Source organism: Ranitomeya imitator, chromosome 5, assembly GCF_032444005.1.
Source record: "Ranitomeya imitator isolate aRanImi1 chromosome 5, aRanImi1.pri, whole genome shotgun sequence".
NCBI classification, from domain to species: Eukaryota; Metazoa; Chordata; class Amphibia; order Anura; family Dendrobatidae; genus Ranitomeya; species Ranitomeya imitator.
The window spans coordinates 481,008,108-481,026,893 of NC_091286.1; the positions used below are offsets into that span (position 1 = coordinate 481,008,108).

Here is an 18,786-nt window from a genome sequence, read left to right on the forward strand (position 1 = left end):
TTATGTGCTCACTCTTGCTATGGATTATGATCTGTGGCATGAAACGATTTTCCACAACCTCACCTTTTTGTAGCAGAGCTTGGTTGTCCTCACCCAGTTTTAAGCTTCTTATAGAGCTGTTAGTTTGTTAATGTTTCAACCTACATATGAATTCGAGGCTAATTTTCTGATTTGGCAGTCCCTCCAAATACTGATTAGAATTGAGCTTCACTCCAGTTCATTCCCTTTCAAATTTGTTAACTAATAGTTTATTTTTGACACTTTTTATAAAACATTTTTTAAAAAATGTATGATGCAGTGTTTTTCTCACCTGCGTAAGTCCTTTTTCACAGTAGTGTCTTGCTGCCTGCACTGAATTCCACAGGGATCACAGTAGAAAGCACTTTTGTAGTGAGCCGGTTCCATCTATGTCATGTCGTGGGCAGCAGCTCATTTGAAGAGCTGCCATGTTATATTACATTTTGGAAGTGTGTGGAATTTTTGATTGATATAGTCGACCTGGGGCTTACAGTTGCAGTAGTACTCCATTACCCTGTTTTACATGTGGGTGCAGTAACACGATACAGTGCGATTTGCCCACTGCACGCCATCGCCGGTCCCAGCTATCCCATTCAGTACATGCATCGCTGCTTAGGTCTATGGCTGCAATGGTTGTGTCCTAGTCTTGCAGATCATTGCTTCCCAGACCCAGCCATTGTTGCTGCAGTGGTGGCAGATTTTGGATGGGAGGTGTATATATTATATCCTCCGTATATGATGTGTTTGGACTGATCTGGGCTTGGTGGTACAGATAATCTGGCTTTTCCCATTGTTTCCTGTGTGGCATGTGTAATGTTACTTTTTTCACTTACAGGGACATTGCGAGTGCGATAAAGGAGCTTCTTGACACAGTCAACAATGTTTTCAAAAAATACCAATATCAGAATCGTAGGGTAAGTCAAAAACCCATAATGATTCTATCCTAAACGTAAGATGCCAGCAAAGTCTCCATTTCTAGCAGGTGCATGTTCTCTGCTATAACCTCCCACAATGTCCCTGTGCCAGTACTGTACGACTAGACTGGCTTGCTCCATACCAGTTCAGTGTGAATAATCTGGGGCTGACTGGTCGGTAGCCATGTATGTGCGGCTGATGATCACCACAGAGGACTGTGACATTGCATTGGCCAGAGTGGTGCAAATGGCATGCTTGGCATTGTCCAGTGGGGCAGAGGGAAGCTGGGTGGCACATTTCTATATCCACACGATTGTCTGTGATGTTTTGGGTGTCTGACCAAAAATTGCAACAGAAAAAGTTGCAGTAACTTAAACACCATCTGAAAGGGTCACAGGTGATGCACATGGGTGCCGTCCGAGTCTCTGCTGTCCCAAAGCACTGCACATGGATGGTAAAACCAGAAGGATGACTTGTCCATGAAGTGTGATGAGATGTCACGGTCTTGCGTTACTGACTGCTTTTTGTTTTTTACAGGCACTCGAGCACCAAAAGAAAGAATTTGTAAAATACTCTAAAAGTTTTAGTGATACTCTCAAAACCTATTTTAAAGATGGAAAGTAAGTAGTTTTCTGTAACGTGCAGCGGTCAGCTGCAGATGAGCGGCGTGCAGACCGCCCCCTAGTGGTCACAGGTCATAATGACTGTACTGCAATGTGCAGTGCCAGCAACACAAGCCGTAAATGAGAGATCATTTATATGTGTGGCTAAGCATGGAAAAACTCTACTTTAGTATACCAGAAAAGCTAGGATATTAAGCTGTTATACATAGGCACACAATACATGGCTGCCAAAATATATAGGAAGAACCTGCCCAGCCAAGTTCTCCTGTGCTCTGAGAGCTACTGCTGGACTCCTCCTACAGCGACTTCTCTCCGAGAGGATTGGCCGTCTGAAACTGGACGCGCATGATTTTTATCCCCCCCAAACACAATTTGTCGGTCAATAGTCTGAGGCCCCCCACCCCATACACCTATTGTCAGCAGAGCCTGCCGATGACTGCTACATTAGCTGATGTTGGCCTAGTGTGCAAAGGGGTCTAAAGCCCTGCTCCACTCCCACAACACAAGGGGATTGGGGCAGGAGGAGGCGTCACATCTGCCATCTATTGAGATGTGTGCATGATATGTCACCTACATCTCGGCCGGTATCGGTAGACAATCTCCTCATGATGTGTCTGTGACCTACCCTTTAACCTTCATACACTTGGTATCAGACTTCTATAGTCCCGATGCTTTCATTGTATCCTGTTAATGGTGCTGTTCCTTCCTGTTTGGGAAGGCCACTTCTGTTTTGGGAGCAATTAATGATATATTATTTTACAAGCTGTAATTCAATAGCATTAATGACATGAATTTAGGCTTTTGCTGTCTCTAAACCAAAACCATAACTTGGGTCAATCGGTTCTCCTAACATGTCCGTTTTAGTAAGTCACTTGAAATGTACGAATAATGTAATTGTTGGGTGTTACCAATTGGGATATGGTAACAGCCAGCTGTCAATTTATTTCTACATTTCTAGTTATTAGTGGAACGGCGCCATACAGATTTACCAGATGAGATAATATAGTATTGGTTAAGTATAAAGGAAATTATATTTTAAAACCATTTTAAAAATATAAATCTGAAAATTGTGACGTACATTTGTATTCCCTGTCCCTGCTGAAGAAAAGCTTCCCCACAGCAAGATGCTGCCACCACGTTTGACAGTGGGGATGGTGTTTTCATGGTGATATGCAGTGTTAGAACTTTGAGCTAAATGGAAAGTTCTAAAGTGGAGGAATACTTTGACACCATCTGACTACAGCACTTTTTTCCACATACTAGCTGTGTCCCCTACATGTCTTTTTGCCAACAGACTTCTTATAGCTTGCTTTAAAAAAAAATATATATATATTTTTGCCACTCTTCCATAAAGGCCAGATTTGTAGAGTATATGACTAAGGGCACAGTCAACGGCTGCATAACACTGACGACCATCGTGATGCTTGGACTGGTGGACGCCATGTAACTGTCACACTCGGGAGAGCCGCTGGCCAGTCCATGCGATGCGGTAGTCATATGTGTTATACGGATGTCTGACCGCCCTTATAGTTGGAGTTGCCCTATGGACACATTCTCCCACCTGAGGTGTGGATTTCTGGTGCTCCTCCAGAGTGACCATGGTTCTCTTGGCTGCTTCTCTAGTGCTCTCCTTGCTTAGGATGTCCATTTAGGTCAGTGTTTCCAAAACTCCAATCCTCAAAGCTCACCAATAGATTCTTCTTTTTTTTTTTGCATTACACAGGTGATTGAACTTAATATAAAGGCATCAGAAATTGCCACAGGCTCTCGCATGTGCAATCCTAGGAAAAGTCTGACAACCTGATGTTACAGGCCGAGGACTGGCGTTTAGGAATCACTGGCTTAGGTGGACGGCCATGTCTTGCTAGGTTTGCAGTTGTGCCACAATTTTTATTTTATTTTCTATAGCACCAACATATTTCGCAGCACTTTTATTTATTTTTTTATTGTCTCTGAAACGTAAAGACATCACCACGTAAACCTATAATTCAACAGATGCCAAGAGGAATGAGGGCCCTTCTCAGAAGCTTACAATGTGTGAGGAAATGGGGGAGACACGGAAGGTAAATTATAAAAGTGCTTGTATTGTATGGTCCGGCCATCAATATAATAAATGGGGGGTATTAACACAACGCAGCATGAACTGGTCATCAGCCAGTGTCTGTACAGTAGACAGTGCTACTAACTGCATGGAGGCTGCCTAAACAGATGCTACAAGGGAACAAATTGAAAGAAAATCTTCGAAGGGTAAAACTAATAGTTATGAGAGGTGGAGCGATAGACCAATCTAAAGAGCGTTTTTAGGGCACGCTTCAAACTGTGGGTATTGGAAATTAATCAAATTGTCCTTGGTAGTGCAATCCAGAGAAATGGTGCAGTTCGTGAGAAGTCTTCGAGATTAGTAGGTGGGTCTTGGGTTCTTAGCAGAACAGTAGGCATAGACTGTGTGATACAGAGATGAGGGATTAGATGTAGGGTGGTGCAGAACTGTGGAGAACTTTGTTGGTGAGAATAAGTTTCTGTTGTATTTTGTAGTGGATGGGTAACCAGTGCAATGACTGGCACCTGGTAGATGCATCGGTGTAGCAGTTAGAGGTATATGATCCTGGCTGCTGCATTCAGGATAGAGGGGAGAGTTGATTAAGAGGGAGACTAATTAGTAGAGGGTTGCAGTAGTCAAATACTCCTATTTTTGGATGAAGAATTGAACAGTGCCATGTCAGATGTTCAAAGCTTGAACTATTTATATTTTTAACCCCTTTCTGACCTCGGACATGAGTACGTCCGAGGTCAAAACCCCCACTTTGAGCACTCCAGCAGTGAGGCGCGCATCAAAGCCGGGACATGTTAGCTGTTATGAACAGCTGACATGTGCCCGCAATAGCGACTGGTGGAATCGCGATCCACCCGCCGCTATTAACTAGTCAAACGCTGACAGCGGCATTTAACCGGCGCTTCCAGCCATCGGGCCAGAAATGAGCGCATCGCCGACCTCCGTCACATGATAGGGGGTCAGCGATGCTTCTGCATAGTAACCATAGAGGTCCTTGAGACCTCTATGGTTGCTGATTACGGATTGCTGTGAGCTGCGCTCATAGCAATGCAGGAATTCAGCTACATAGGAGTGATCTGATGATCTCTCCCATGTAGCTGAGACGATCCCATGGAGGCTATTGAAGCATGGCAAAAGTAAAAAAAAAAAAATATATATATAAGTTTAAATCACCCCCCTTTCGCACCATTCAAAGTAAAACCATAAATAAATCAAACCTACACATATTTAGTATCGCCGGGTTCAGAATCACCCGATCTATTAATAAAAAAAAATTTAACCTGATCACTAAACAGCGTAGCGAAAAAAAAAAATTGCAACGCCAGAATTTACGTTTTTTAACGGGCGATCTAAAGAACGTATCTGCACAAAAGTGGCATCAATAAAAACGTCAGCTTGGAACCCAAAAAATAAGCACTCACCTGACCCCAGATCACGGAAAATAGAGACGCTACGGTATCGGAAAATGGCACAATTTTTTATTTTTATTTTTTTAAGCAAAGTTTGGAATTTAGATAGTGTCACGATCTACTTACGGTGGATACTGCGTAGTTCCTGTGTCTCTCCCCGTCAGCTCTCTGACGGCCGGGTTGGCCTGTTGTACAGCTTTCCGCTTTTTTCCAGCATATTCACTTTATTCCTATTATTGATGCAAATAAGTTTTTTACTAGGGTTTCACTATACGTACCACTCTTGCTACCATTAGCACACTGCAGACTGAAACATTTGTGACTACTGTATGTACGACATTAAACACCCCCCTTTGCATCACAGTGGAGTGTGCTAATTATATAAATTTTCCTATGAACTCGTAATGACCTGGAGAATCATAATGGCAGGTCAGTTTTAGCATTTGGTGAACCTAGTAAAAAAGCCAAACAAAAAACAAGTGTGGGATTGCACTTTTTTTTTGCAATTTCACCACAATTGGAATTTTTTTTTCCCGTTTTCTAGTACACGACATGCTAAAACCAATGATGTCGTTCAAAAGTACAACTCGTCCCGCAAAAAATAAGCCCTCACATGGCCATATTGATGGAAAAATAAAAGTTATGTCTCTGGGAAAGAGGGGAGCGAAAAACGAACACGGAAAACAGAAAATACCAAGGTCATGAAGGGGTTAAATAACTTTACCTGCTTTACTTTTCACAACTTTACTTGTCTGGTGTGTTCCTTTGTTTTCATGATGCTGTTTTTGTATCGGAATACAGAATAGAAATGCACGTCACAATTTTGTGTGTATATGTATGTGTGTGTATGTATGTATATATATATATATATATATATATATATATATATATATATATATATATATATATATATATATATATATATATATATATATATATATATATTATTTATTTTTTTGTTTGTTGTTTTTTTAAATGTTTAGAAAATCACATATAATTTCCTTTACACTTCACAAATACTTGAAACATTGTGTTGGTAAGCTTCATAAAATCCCAGTACAATACAGTATACAGTTGTTTGAGTGTAACAAGTAAAAAAAAAAAAAATCATCCATGAGGTATGAATACATTTACTAGGTTGTGTGTATAAAAAAATATTTACTATGCATGACCTGTATCTGGCCCACGGATTCCAGATTTTCAGCACCAATTTGGTGGATCCAGTCAGCTGTAAAACATGTCTGTTTTAATTATAAATATTTAATAATGTGTATATATTTGTGTACTTTTTTTTTTTTTTTTTTTTTTGACACATTTTTAAATTACATCTATTAGGGTATGTTTCCACGTTTAGGAAACGCTGCATGTTTGATGCTGCGTAGAGCCGCAGCGTCAAACACGCAGCATCCAGATGTTAAAGCATAGTGGAGGGGATTTCATGAATTCCCATCTCCACTATGCGGTAAAACACGCAGGTGGCAGATCCGCGGAAACTGACATGCGGCACGTCTTTTCGGAACGCAGCATGTCTGTTTACAATGCGGCGATGCTCCGTCGCCGCGCTCTAAATTTACCATAGACTATCATTAGATGCGGTAAAATCGCATCCAATGATTAGTCACGTGTAGAAACTGCGTAAATGCAGCTTACTACGCATGTCTGCTGGCTCACCTGTCCCGCCGCCGGAAGTCTGCATCCACTGCAGTTCTCATGATAACTTATCTTATCGCGAGAACTGCTGTGCACGTGACCGGGACTTATCTCCGGTCACTAGTCTGGTTCTCACAAACAACTGATCAGCTGTTAGCGAGAACGCTGTAGTGTAGGTGATCGCTGGAGAGTTATCTCCGGTGATCATCTACCGGCTCGGCTACATCTATATGTCAGGCATCCAGATCTAGCAGAGCCAGACTCGTCTACACTGTGTGCAGCTACACCATGCTACACCATGCTACACCATGCTACACCATGCTACACCATGCTACACCATGCTACACCATGCTACACCATGCTACACCATGCGACACCATGCTACACCGAACAACATGCGACACCATGCTACACCGAACAACATGCGACATAGAACAACATGCGACATAGAACAACATGCGACATAGAACAACATGCGACATAGAACAACATGCGACATAGAACAACATGCGACATAGAACAACATGCGACATAGAACAACATGCGACATAGAACAACATGCGACATAGAACAACATGCGACATAGAACAACATGCGACATAGAACAACATGCGACATAGAACAACATGCGACATAGAACAACATGCGACATAGAACAACATGCGACATAGAACAACATGCGACATAGAACAACATGCGACATGCACCATACAACACATACATACAGTACATACATATAGATGTACAGTACATTAAACGTAGATTACATACTCGCCATCACTTGTCACTTTGTTCCTCGAAGCCAGTGTCATCTGTAAAAAATATAAAAATAATAAACACTATACTCCCTGATCTGCCGAAATCCAATTAAAACGAGTGTCCCACGACGATCTCTCGTGGAGAGCATCAGCTGATGCTCTCCACGAGAGATCGTCGTGGATCAGCTGATGCGACTGCTCTCCAGGGGCTCCAGGAATACAATGAAGGAAGGTATCATTCCGCACTGTATTCCTCCGCCACTGTAAAAAAATAGTCCCTAGTCTCACTTGTGGCACTGCTATGTGAGTTCCCATGCAGCAATGCCATAAAGTGAGACCCTGAACTGAGGTAACCTCAGTGATACACTGCAGGAGCCATTGTCTCCTGTCAGTGTGTCACTGAAGGTCCTATAGTGCAGTGACATCACCCGATGTCACTGTTCTATAGGGGAGATCATCGTGGGACACTCGTTATTAATTGGACTATGGCGGACAGGTAATATACGGTTTATTTTACATTTTTTGCTGGCGCTGAAGTATGGTAAGTATGGTTAAATGAAGAATATTAAAATACTTTTTTCTGCCTGTCTTTATTTTTTTTAATTTTTTTTTTAACTTAAGCTACACTAGGATTAATAATGGATAGGCGTCTTATTGACGCGTCTCCATTGTTAACCCGGCTTAATGTCACCTTACAATAGCAAGGTGACATTAACCCTTTATTACCTCATATCCCACCGCTACACGGGAGTGGGAAGAGAGGGGCTAAGTGCCGGAATTGGCACCATTTCTGGGGGGGCTGGTATTTGTAGCCGGGGGGGGGGGGGGGGGGGCAATATCCATGGCCCCTCTCTAGGCTATGAATATCTGCCCGCAGCTGTCTGCGTAGCCTTTCTGGCTATAAAATATAGGGGGACCCCATGTCGAGGTTTTTTTTTTTTTTTTTTTTTTTTAATTTATAGCCAGTAAAGGCTACGCAGACAGCTGCGGGCTGATATTCATAGCTTAGAGGAGCCATGGGTATTACCCCCTTCCCAGGCTACAAATATTGGCCTTCGGCTTTCCCCCTGTGGCGCAGAAAATTGCGCGGGAGCCCATGCCGTTTTTTTTCCCTTAAACGTTCATTCATAAACATCGGCCTTGCTATTACATATCTACTAGATGGTGCCCCAATTTTAATGCATCGGGTATTCTAGAGTATGTATGTACGTAGCGCTGTGAGTGGGGGTTAAATTCCGCGTCAATATTGCTGATTGATCACGGCTGGCCGCGTAGTATATAGCGCAGCCCGCGTAGTATACAGTGCAGCCTACGTAGTATATAGCGCATCATAGAGATGGGTAGAGATATATAGACGATAGATAATAGATCTATCATATCTATCTGTCTGAGTAAACATTATTCTTCAATGGAGTATGTAAATGAAGAGGTTGGACAAGAAATTACATCACCTTTTTTTTCTTTTGGTATAGCTTTATTGAGCTTACAAAAACGCGCACAAATCCGCATGAAAAAAAACTCGTCAAACGCATGAAAAATGCATGAAAAACGCAGGTGACCTGCCAGTGACCTCAGGTGCAGATTTGGTGAAGATTTTACCTGCGTCAAATCCTGATGCAATCCTGAACGTGGACACATACCCTTAAAAAACCAGACATGTTAACAGCTGACGGGATGCAAACTTACAGACCATGTATACTTTACTTTTGAATGAATTTTGCATTGTGCTGCCCACTCTTGCTCCCCCCCCCCCCCCCCGGTGGTATAGGTGTAAACTATAGACATCCGCTTCTTTCCACATCATTGTGCTATAGGGAAAGTGCATGTGACCAACAACTGGCAGTTCGTAGAATGGTCTCGTTACTGTTGTACAGTTCATTCATGTCTGATATACCGGACACGGTACCTTGCAGCCTGTTTTTCATTACGTCACTATGGCACCTGGATCTGCATTCCAGTGCTCCCAGTACACAGCAGGACTGGTATTGTACTTGTTGCCTGTGTTGGCTTTTCTATAACCAGTTAACATGGGACAAAATGTTAAATTCAGTTCCCTTATATCAAAGCCAAATTTGTGGCCCATTAAAGGTACCTTCACACATAACTATTTTGTTAACGATATCGTTGCAACGTCACGCTTTTTGTGACGTAGCAACGATCCCGCTAACAATATCTTTGTGTGACAGCGACCAACGATCTCCCAGCAGGGGCCTGATCGTTGGTCGCTGTCACACAAAGATATTGTTAGCGGGGAATGATCAGGACCTTTTTCGGTCGCTGATCACCCTCTGTCATCGCTGGATCGGCGTGTGTTCACTTGTAACCAGGGTAAACATCGGGTTACTAAGTGCGGACCTGCGCTTAGCAACCCGAAGTTTACCCTGGTTACCCGGGGACTTCGGCATCGTTGAAGACCGTTTCAACGATGCCGAAGTCTTTCCCCTGATCGTTGGTCGCTGGAGAGAACTGTCTGTGTGACAGCTCCCCAGCGACCACACAACGACTTACGAATGATCACGGCCAGGTCGTATCGCTGGTCGTGATCGTTGGTAAGTCGTTTAGTGTAACGGTACCTTTAGACTAGCCAATAATTGGTGGACGAGAGTTCCAAGTTAAGTCATATGAACATGCCGGTAATCGCCGGATAAACTAGCAAAATGCTTGTTCCCTAGGTGCAATGATTTTAAACCTTCTAAAAACCTCATTTTCAGAAGTGCATCACCCCATGCAAACAGGTGATGTGCTGCCGATAACCTGATATTCTGTGGGCAAGAAATGATCTGTGATGTAGCATGTTCATGGGCCGCTCTGCTTGTATATAGCCAGTGCTGGTCATTTTAATAGCTTGGATCAGTATAAGGGGCATTTGAGAGAAGTAATCTATGCCAAAAAGTCAAACTCTGTTTTTTAACAGCTGTGAATTGCTTAAATCTATTATGTAGTTTTCTAACTTTTTTATTTTATTCCTTTTTTTTGCAGGGCATTAAATGTATTTATAAGTGCCAACCGCCTAATTCATCAAACCAACTTGATACTCCAGACCTTTAAAACTGTGGCCTGAACAGTGTAAATGAATGAGAGCTGTAATTTTAAGTGGTGGACAGAGCTACTTTTATTATGTAAATTAAGTTTTGACTGTAAAATAAATTATCAGTTCCGCCAGAGGGACATAAATGCGGGATGTTTAATGGGATTATTGCCATCTTACACCATATTTTTGTAAGATTTATTGTAGCTTATCATAATCTCACAATGAAGATTTTGCATCACTTTTTGCTATTATCATTCTTTTCAGAATTATAAGCCAAAAGAATTTACGCCTTAATGTGTCATTATATAACATTCCTTATAAGAATTGTAAATATTGGTGTTCTGTTTCTGACATTTTAACTTGAAACTGAAGAGCTGCAAGATTATGTATTTAACAATATTTGGTGGCAAATATTCAATAAATAGTTTACAAATGTTAACCTCCATAGTGTCTTGCATAATTGAATTCTGTTATTGTACATAGACCTGGAAGGTGTGGAACAAATGGGACTTTCACTTTGGACTGGCACACTTGTGTGAGACTAGTTCTCTGGGGCACACTTGGGAACATGCTCCTCCAACACATGACAACTTTTCCACAGTGACCTGTGAATTCTCAGAGGGACGGTTAGTTTGTTAGAAACGTGGTTAGAATTAAAGGGGTTGTACCAATAAAATGGTGGATAACCTCTTCATCACTTGGTGTCCGATTACTGGGATACCTACTGCTGATCTGGCACCCTAGGGGCTCAGCTAATGGCATCCACAAGCGCAGCTTTTGTTTTTTTTTCCGCAGCATGTCAATTCTTTGTGCAGATTCCGCAGCGGTTTATACCTGCTCCACAATAGAAATCTGCAGGTGTAAAACTGCAGGTGGAATCCGCACAAAAACCGCTGTAAATCCGCAGTGCGGTTTACCTGCGGATTTACCAAAAATAGTGCAGAAAAATCTGCATACCATTCCGCAACGTGTGCACATAATAATCACAGACGCCAGTCCTTTGGGGTGGGGGGCCCATATGGGGATATTGTGGTCCAGGGTCAATGGGATTCCCAGGTAGTTCCTTCAGGTTAGATGAGCTTTCTATCAGTGGTAGAACTGTCGGTTAAGAAACTCCTCGTATACCTACAGGGTTACCATGTCAGAATTCCCTCGGACAACCAGGTGACGGAGACCTACATCAACCACTAAGGTGGGATCCGATCCAAGGCCCTGATGGAAGTAACAAAACGCCATTTCCAGATAACGGAAAGACATTTACTGTCTTTAACAGCGCTACACATAAAAGGAAAAGACAATGCCAAGGTGGACTTTCTAAGCCGCAACATACTAAGGCAGGGAGAATGATCTCTAAATGGAGCCATCTTCAACCAGATTGTCTGCATGTGGGGTCTGATGGAGGTAAATCTTTTTGCCACCTGGATTAACAGAAAAGTAAGTCAGTTCTGTTCTCTAAATCCGGAGGAAAAACCTCTTATAGTGGATGCCTTCCTGAAGAAGTGGGACTTCAACCTGGCCTACGTATTCCCTCCACTATCCCTGTTGCCTCTGGTAGTGAGAGAGATCAGAGAAGACAGGGTGAGGATTATACTAATTGCTCCCTTCTGGCCCAGAAGGGCTTGGTTCTCGTGGCTAAGGACTATAGCGGTCTGCGATCCCTGGATACTTTCAGACCTTCCGCATCTCCTGTCCCAGGGCCCAGTCAACCATCCACGAGTAGCAGGACTCTACTTGACAGTGTGAAGTTTGAAAGGGCATTATTAAGGGATAAAGGATTCTCCCCAAATTTAATAACCACCCTACTAAAAAGTGGAAAGTTAATTACAATTAAGATTTATGCCAGAACCTGGAAATAGTTCCTAGCCACTTCTGACTTTAAAATCGAAGAGGGGGTACCTATAGGACAGATTCTAGAATTTCTTCAGAAGGGCCTAGAATTAGGTCTTGCCACTAGTACCCTTAAAGTGCAAGTTTCGGCCCTTGGCGCCTTATTTAGCTGCAACATCACAAGTAATTACTGGGTCTCCAGATTCATTAAAGCAACTGGTAGATCTAGGCCCATACACAGGGTAAGGTGTTCACCATAGGATTTGAACTTTGTCCTTACAGCTATGATGGAGGCTCTGTTTAAACCCATGGTATCTGCTTCTATTAAAGTTCTATCCCTCAAGGTGACCTGTTTAGTAACTATAACATCAGCACGTAGAATAAGTGATATTCAAGCACTCTCTAGAATTCCTCCTTATACACGGATATTGGACGACCGGGTAATGTTTAGGCCAGACCCTGCTTACTTGCCCAAGGTTACCTCAGACTTCCACAGGTCACAAGAGATAGTCCTTCCTTCCCTCCTCCCGAATCCTAATAATCAGAATAAGAAACTTCACACCTTAATGTTAGATGTTTGCTACAGTATCTGTAACTAATTCCTGGAAAAAGGACGATGCCTTATTTACATCCTTCCAGGGCTCTAGAAAGGGTCATAGAGTTTCAAAGTGTATATTAGCGAGATGGATTAGGAAGGCTATCTCTCTGGCTTACACAGCAGGTGGCGGTCCGGCTCCACAGAATTTTAAGGGTATATTCTACTCTAGCCGTGGCATCCTCGTGGGCAGAAAGGTCTGGAGTTTCCATCGACCGGATATGTAAGGCGGATATGTGGTCCTCCCCATCCACCTTCTTTAACCATTATAGGCTGGACATGGGTGCTTCCTGAGATCTTACCTTCGAGTTAAGGGTGCTGCAGGCTGTAGCCCTCCCTAAGCTAGTTTTACATCTCTGTAATTCTCTCGTGGTGCTGTCATGTGAGTCCGAATAAAGCATTAAGTTACTTAACGGTAACAGCATTTTTCGGAGGCTCATGATAGCACCCTTAGTTCCCTCCCTTAAAGTATGGGTGAGCACGTCTTCCACTTATAAGTTTTCACATGGGTGAATTGTTAAAGTTGTATATATTTTATGTGCCATTAACCATGGAGGTCCTCTCAAGCTGTGTTGTAATCCAACTGATGCGTGGGAGAGGTGCCGCCCTTTTGTATCTGTAGTTTTCCTGTTCCTGAAAGGTGGATCCCCTCTCTCGTGGTGCTGTCATGGGCCTCAGAAAAATGCTGCTACTGGTAAGTAACGTAATGCCAATTTCCATAATTTTAGATGGTCCTTTTGGAAGGGACGTTAACAGCCGTAAGAAGTCATCCAGAGATCGGGATAAGTTGGAAGGCCAATCCAGTGGAGGCAGTGGGTTCCTCTTTGGTGGTCCCTCGCAAGAAACCAAAAAATCCTCTCTGACTCTGCTCCCCAGGTGGGAGGAAGATGCTGTCTTCCTCCCAGCCTGGGAAAAGATTTTTTCCAGTGCCTGGATCCTTCACATAATAGGATTAGGTCTAAAAATCTAGCTTTACGAGAGTCATGTATGGGAAGAAGTTCCACCAGGAGAAATAAAAAAAGGGTTCTATTCCCACTTATGCCTTATAATTACAAAAGAAAAAGAAAACACTTCATTCAGGACGATAATAAATCTAAAGGCCTTAAGCAAATTCCTGGTTATTCCTTCGTTCAAGATGGAGTCAGTAAGAACGACAGTGGAGGTTCTCTACCTAGGCTGTTAAATGGCAGTCCTGGACCACAAAGGTTCCTACTATCATGTACCAAAGATTTCTCAGAATAGCGGTGCGGATAGGAGAGCTCAGACGCTTAGACTATAGGGCTCTTCCCTTTGGACTAGCAATAGCTCCTCGGATCTTTACAAAAATATCAAGAATAACAGCTCACCTCTGGGGGAAAAAAGACATATTTGAAGTGCCATATCTGGACTACTTCCTAATTGTGGGGCACTTGATCCTTCAAAGTCAGGGAGATGAGCAGTGGGAAAGCTTGGGGTGGCGCTTAAATCTAAAAAAAAATCCAGGCTACAGCCACTGAGGTCACAGGTCTTCCTGAGCCTTATAATAGACTCGGACAAACAGGAATGCCATTGCACAGAGGGGAAAGAAGAAAAAATTGTAAACGTTATCTCGTCAACAGTGATAAATCCAGTAATGTCCCTCAGAAAGGTGATGTCCCTGCTGGGTTCTCTGACCGCCTGTATCCCAGCAGTCAAGTGGGCCTAATTTCATACACAATAGGATATATGCAATGTTTTACCTGGAGTACAGCTGAGTGGTGTCTCCCCACCCCGACACGCATTTTGCTGCTGGCTTTTTCCAGGGGCAAAATGCGCAATATCCTTTTTTGGTCTGCATTCTCTCCCCTCACTTTTAGGTCTTTCTGCTTATTAGCACGTAGAGACTGCTTGAGCCATCTGTGATTTATTTGCGTGCTCTACCATTGAAATTTCTTTAGGAAATATTTAATAGACCCTGTTTATATGCATCAATACCTGGTTACACTTACAGGTCCTTCTAAAAAAATTAGCATATAGTGTTAAATTTCATTATTTACCATAATGTAATGATTACAATTAAACTTTCATATATTATAGATTCATTATCCAGCAACTGAAATTTGTCAGGTCTTTTATTGTTTTAATACTGATGATTTTGGCATACAACTCCTGATAACCCAAAAAACCTGTCTCAATAAATTAGCATATCAAGAAAAGGTTCTCTAAACGACCTATTACCCTAATCTTCTGAATCAACTAATTAACTCTAAACACATGCAAAAGATACCTGAGGCTTTTATAAACTCCCTGCCTGGTTCATTACTCAAAACCCCCATCATGAGTAAGACTAGCGACCTGACAGATGTCAAGAAGGCCATCATTGACACCCTCAAGCAAGAGGGTAAGACCCAGAAAGAAATTTCTCAACAAATAGGCTGTTCCCAGAGTGCTGTATCAAGGCACCTCAATGGTAAGTCTGTTGGAAGGAAACAATGTGGCAGAAAACGCTGTACAACAAGAAGAGGAGACCGGACCCTGAGGAAGATTGTGGAGAAGGACCGATTCCAGACCTTGGGGAACCTGAGGAAGCAGTGGACTGAGTCTGGTGTGGAAACATCCAGAGCCACCGTGCACAGGCGTGTGCAGGAAATGGGCTACAGGTGCCGCATTCCCCAGGTAAAGCCACTTTTGAACCATAAACAGCGGCAGAGGCGCCTGACCTGGGCTACAGAGAAGCAGCACTGGACTGTTGCTAAGTGGTCCCAAGTACTTTTTTCTGATGAAAGCAAATTTTGCATGTCATTCGGAAATCAAGGTGCCAGAGTCTGGAGGAAGACTGGGGAGAAGGAAATGCCAAAATGCCTGAAGTCCAGTGTCAAGTACCCACAGTCAGTGATGGTGTGGGGTGCCATGTCAGCTGCTGGTGTTGGTCCACTGTGTTTCATCAAGGGCAGGGTCAATGCAGCTAGCTATCAGGAGATTTTGGAGCACTTCATGCTTCCATCGGCTGAAATGCTTTATGGAGATGAAGATTTCATTTTTCAGCACAACCTGGCACCTGCTCACAGTGCCAAAACCACTGGTAAATGGTTTACTGACCATGGTATTACTGTGCTCAATTGGCCTGCCAACTCTCCTGACCTGAACCCCATAGAGAATCTGTGGGATATTGTGAAGAGAAAGTTGAGAGACGCAAGACCCAACACTCTGGATGAGCTTAAGGACGCTATTGAAGCATCCTGGGCCTCCATAACATCTCAGCAGTGTCACAGGCTGATTGCCTCCATGCCACGCCGCATTGAAGCAGTCATTTCTGCCAAAGGATTCCCGACCAAGTATTGAGTGCATAACTGAACATTATTATTTGATGGTTTTTTTGTTTGTTGTTAAAAAACACTTTTATTTGATTGGATGGGTGAAATATGCTAATTTATTGAGACAGGTTTTTTGGGTTATCAGGAGTTGTATGCCAAAATCATCAGTATTAAAACAATAAAAGACCTGACAAATTTCAGTTGGTGGATAATGAATCTATAATATATGAAAGTTTAATTGTAATCATTACATTATGGTAAATAATGAAATTTAACACTATATGCTAATTTTTTGAGAAGGACCTGTATATATCATTATTTAAATTATTCATTTTTTACCATTGTGGCGTCTTATTGTGAGACATTTCTGCTATTTATCTCCGTTTTGATGTTATCATTGGATTTTAATTCATTGTCAATAAAATTTATATTTCTCCTTCGCCTCATTGGGGGACACAGGACCATGGGTTATGCTGCTGTCACTAGGAGGCTGACACTAAGCTGAGACAAAAAAGGGTTAGCTCCTCCCCTGCAGTATACACCCTCATGCTGGCATGCAGAGACCCAGTTTAAGCTTAGTGTCCGTAGGAGGCACACTGATTTTTTCTCTCTTTTTTCATCTATTCCGGACGAAGGGGGCGACGGATTCTTCTAAGGTCCGATCTCCCCCGAACCAACAACAGGCGAGCACGGGAGTTTCACCTCACCGTATCCTCTCCTGCGACGTGGGAGCCACTGCCTGAGCTGTCCTTTTTTTGGTAGACGGTTTATCCCCTAATGGGCCCCGATCTCCCCTTATACAGACGAGCACTGGTGTTCCTACCTCCAGTATCCTCCTCTGCAGCCAGGCCTTTTTATTGCCGGACATCTGCCCTGTCCACCAGGTTCTTCCCTCGGCTGTACAGTGGCTTTATCCCAGTGGCGTCCGTGCAGACCACACTGCATCACCAATGTGACTTGTGACTCAGGTGGTGGACGGTTCCTCTCCACCCCCCATGTGGGGTAGGTGGATAGAAGGCTTCCCAACCCCTGCACCGTTCCTATATATGGCACCATGGTTCCCTCTCACCTCCATCTTCAGGGTAAGTGCCCGGTGGGGGGACTGGGGGGGGGTGTCGCCGGCGGTCAGGAGGGCTCCTCATCCCTGGGCTCCATCTGCAGGCTTTTTGGGCGGTCCCTGTCCCTTTCCGGCGCTCGCGACCGTGCGCCGGGCCGAGGCCGCAAATTTAGTCCCCGGCTTCGGCCTAGCCGCTGGTCGCCGCCGCTAAGCTCCGCCCACTCCAGCCAGTGTCTGTGGCGCCGCCCCCCGCTCCTGGCGCTTCTCACAGCCGCCGAGATTTCTCTTCCTGATCTCGGCGGCCATCTTGGTCCCTCTCCTCAGCGCCGCAGCTCCTGCCTGTCGCATCTCTGGCGCGTCAGTGGCCCACGTGCAGCCGGCTTCCTCCTCTCAGAGTGAACACCCCAGCAGTTCGTCTCTCCTGGATAGCGGGACACAGGACCGGGGTAAGGAGACATCGTTAGCTCCCCTCTGCAGCGCCCTCTCAGTCACTGGTCACCTCTATATAGACCCTGTAATTTTGTCTGCATTAGCATCATGTCGCAGTCAAGGTCTAAAAAATCTTCTAAGGTGCATACAACCTTCTTTTCTGCGTGTACCACCTGCCAGGCCCCTCTTCCCAGGCCTCAAAGCTCTCCCCTCTGCTCTGCCTGCGATGCCCCGTGTGCCCAGGAGCCCTCCACCGCCGCCGACCCTGGAGTACCTAGCCCCCCCCCGTGGGTCGCCTCGCTTTCTCAGTCCGTGGATTTTTTAGCTAACGCCATCAAGTCCATTCAAAATCCTCCCGGGGAACGGGGCAATCCGCTACAGGTGCTAAGGGATCCCTCCATAGCAGGGGAATCGTCGGCCAGCAGGGGCCGCTCGCCTCTTAAAGAGGCACGGTCGTCCAGAAAACGGACCCGTACTACCTCTCCGGAGCGTTCTCCTCGTCACTCAGACTCTGGCAGCTCCACCTCTCGCTCACCCTCTTTGGGGGCTCGAAGCGTTCAGGACTCTGAACATGAGTCTGAAATTTCTTTGGATCCGGAGGCTCCGGAGTTCAGAGCCACGGTTGACTCCCTCATCGTAGCAGTCAATCACGCACTAAAGGTGGATGACGATTCTAATTCCGCTCCGGAACATGCGGTCTCCTTTTCCAGAACCAAGCGTTCTCACAAAGCTTTTGCCTCTCATCCAGCCTTCCTGGACATAGTCAGGCGTCACAGGGAACACCCAGACAAGCGCTTCACGGGTAAGAAGGTCTTGGTTTCCAAGTATCCCTTCTCAGCTGATCTCGTGAAAGACTGGACGGATCCCCCCACGGTAGATCCGCCGGTCTCGCGCCTGGCTTCTAAGACTCTTCTCTCAGTCCCGGAGGGCGCTTCAATTAAGAGTCCCACCGAACGCCAGATAGACTCTCTAGCTCGCTCGGTGTACGAAGCCTCTGGCTCGTCCCTGTCTCCCTCCTTCGCCGCGGCCTGGGTGTCCAAGGCTATGGTTTCCTGGGCGGATGCCCTAGCGAAATCCATTAATGAGCAGGACCTCCCCTCGGAGATGGCGGACCTGGCTAAGCAGCTAGCCATGGCCAGCGATTATGTT

The 18,786-nt window shown here is 44.4% G+C and overlaps 1 protein-coding gene across 1 annotated transcript in view; it reads left to right on the plus strand.

Moving 5' to 3' along the window:
* Positions 1 to 10,896, plus strand: part of PDCD10 (programmed cell death 10) — a 59,016-nt gene extending 48,120 nt beyond the window's left edge. The window contains exons 6-8 of the mRNA XM_069727386.1: positions 854 to 932; positions 1,471 to 1,553; positions 10,406 to 10,896. Coding sequence (XP_069583487.1) covers positions 854 to 932; positions 1,471 to 1,553; positions 10,406 to 10,487 — 244 coding nt within the window. The 3' untranslated portion in view covers positions 10,488 to 10,896. The remainder of the gene's footprint in view (positions 1 to 853; positions 933 to 1,470; positions 1,554 to 10,405) is intronic.
* The last annotated feature ends 7,890 nt before the right edge of the window (positions 10,897 to 18,786 follow it).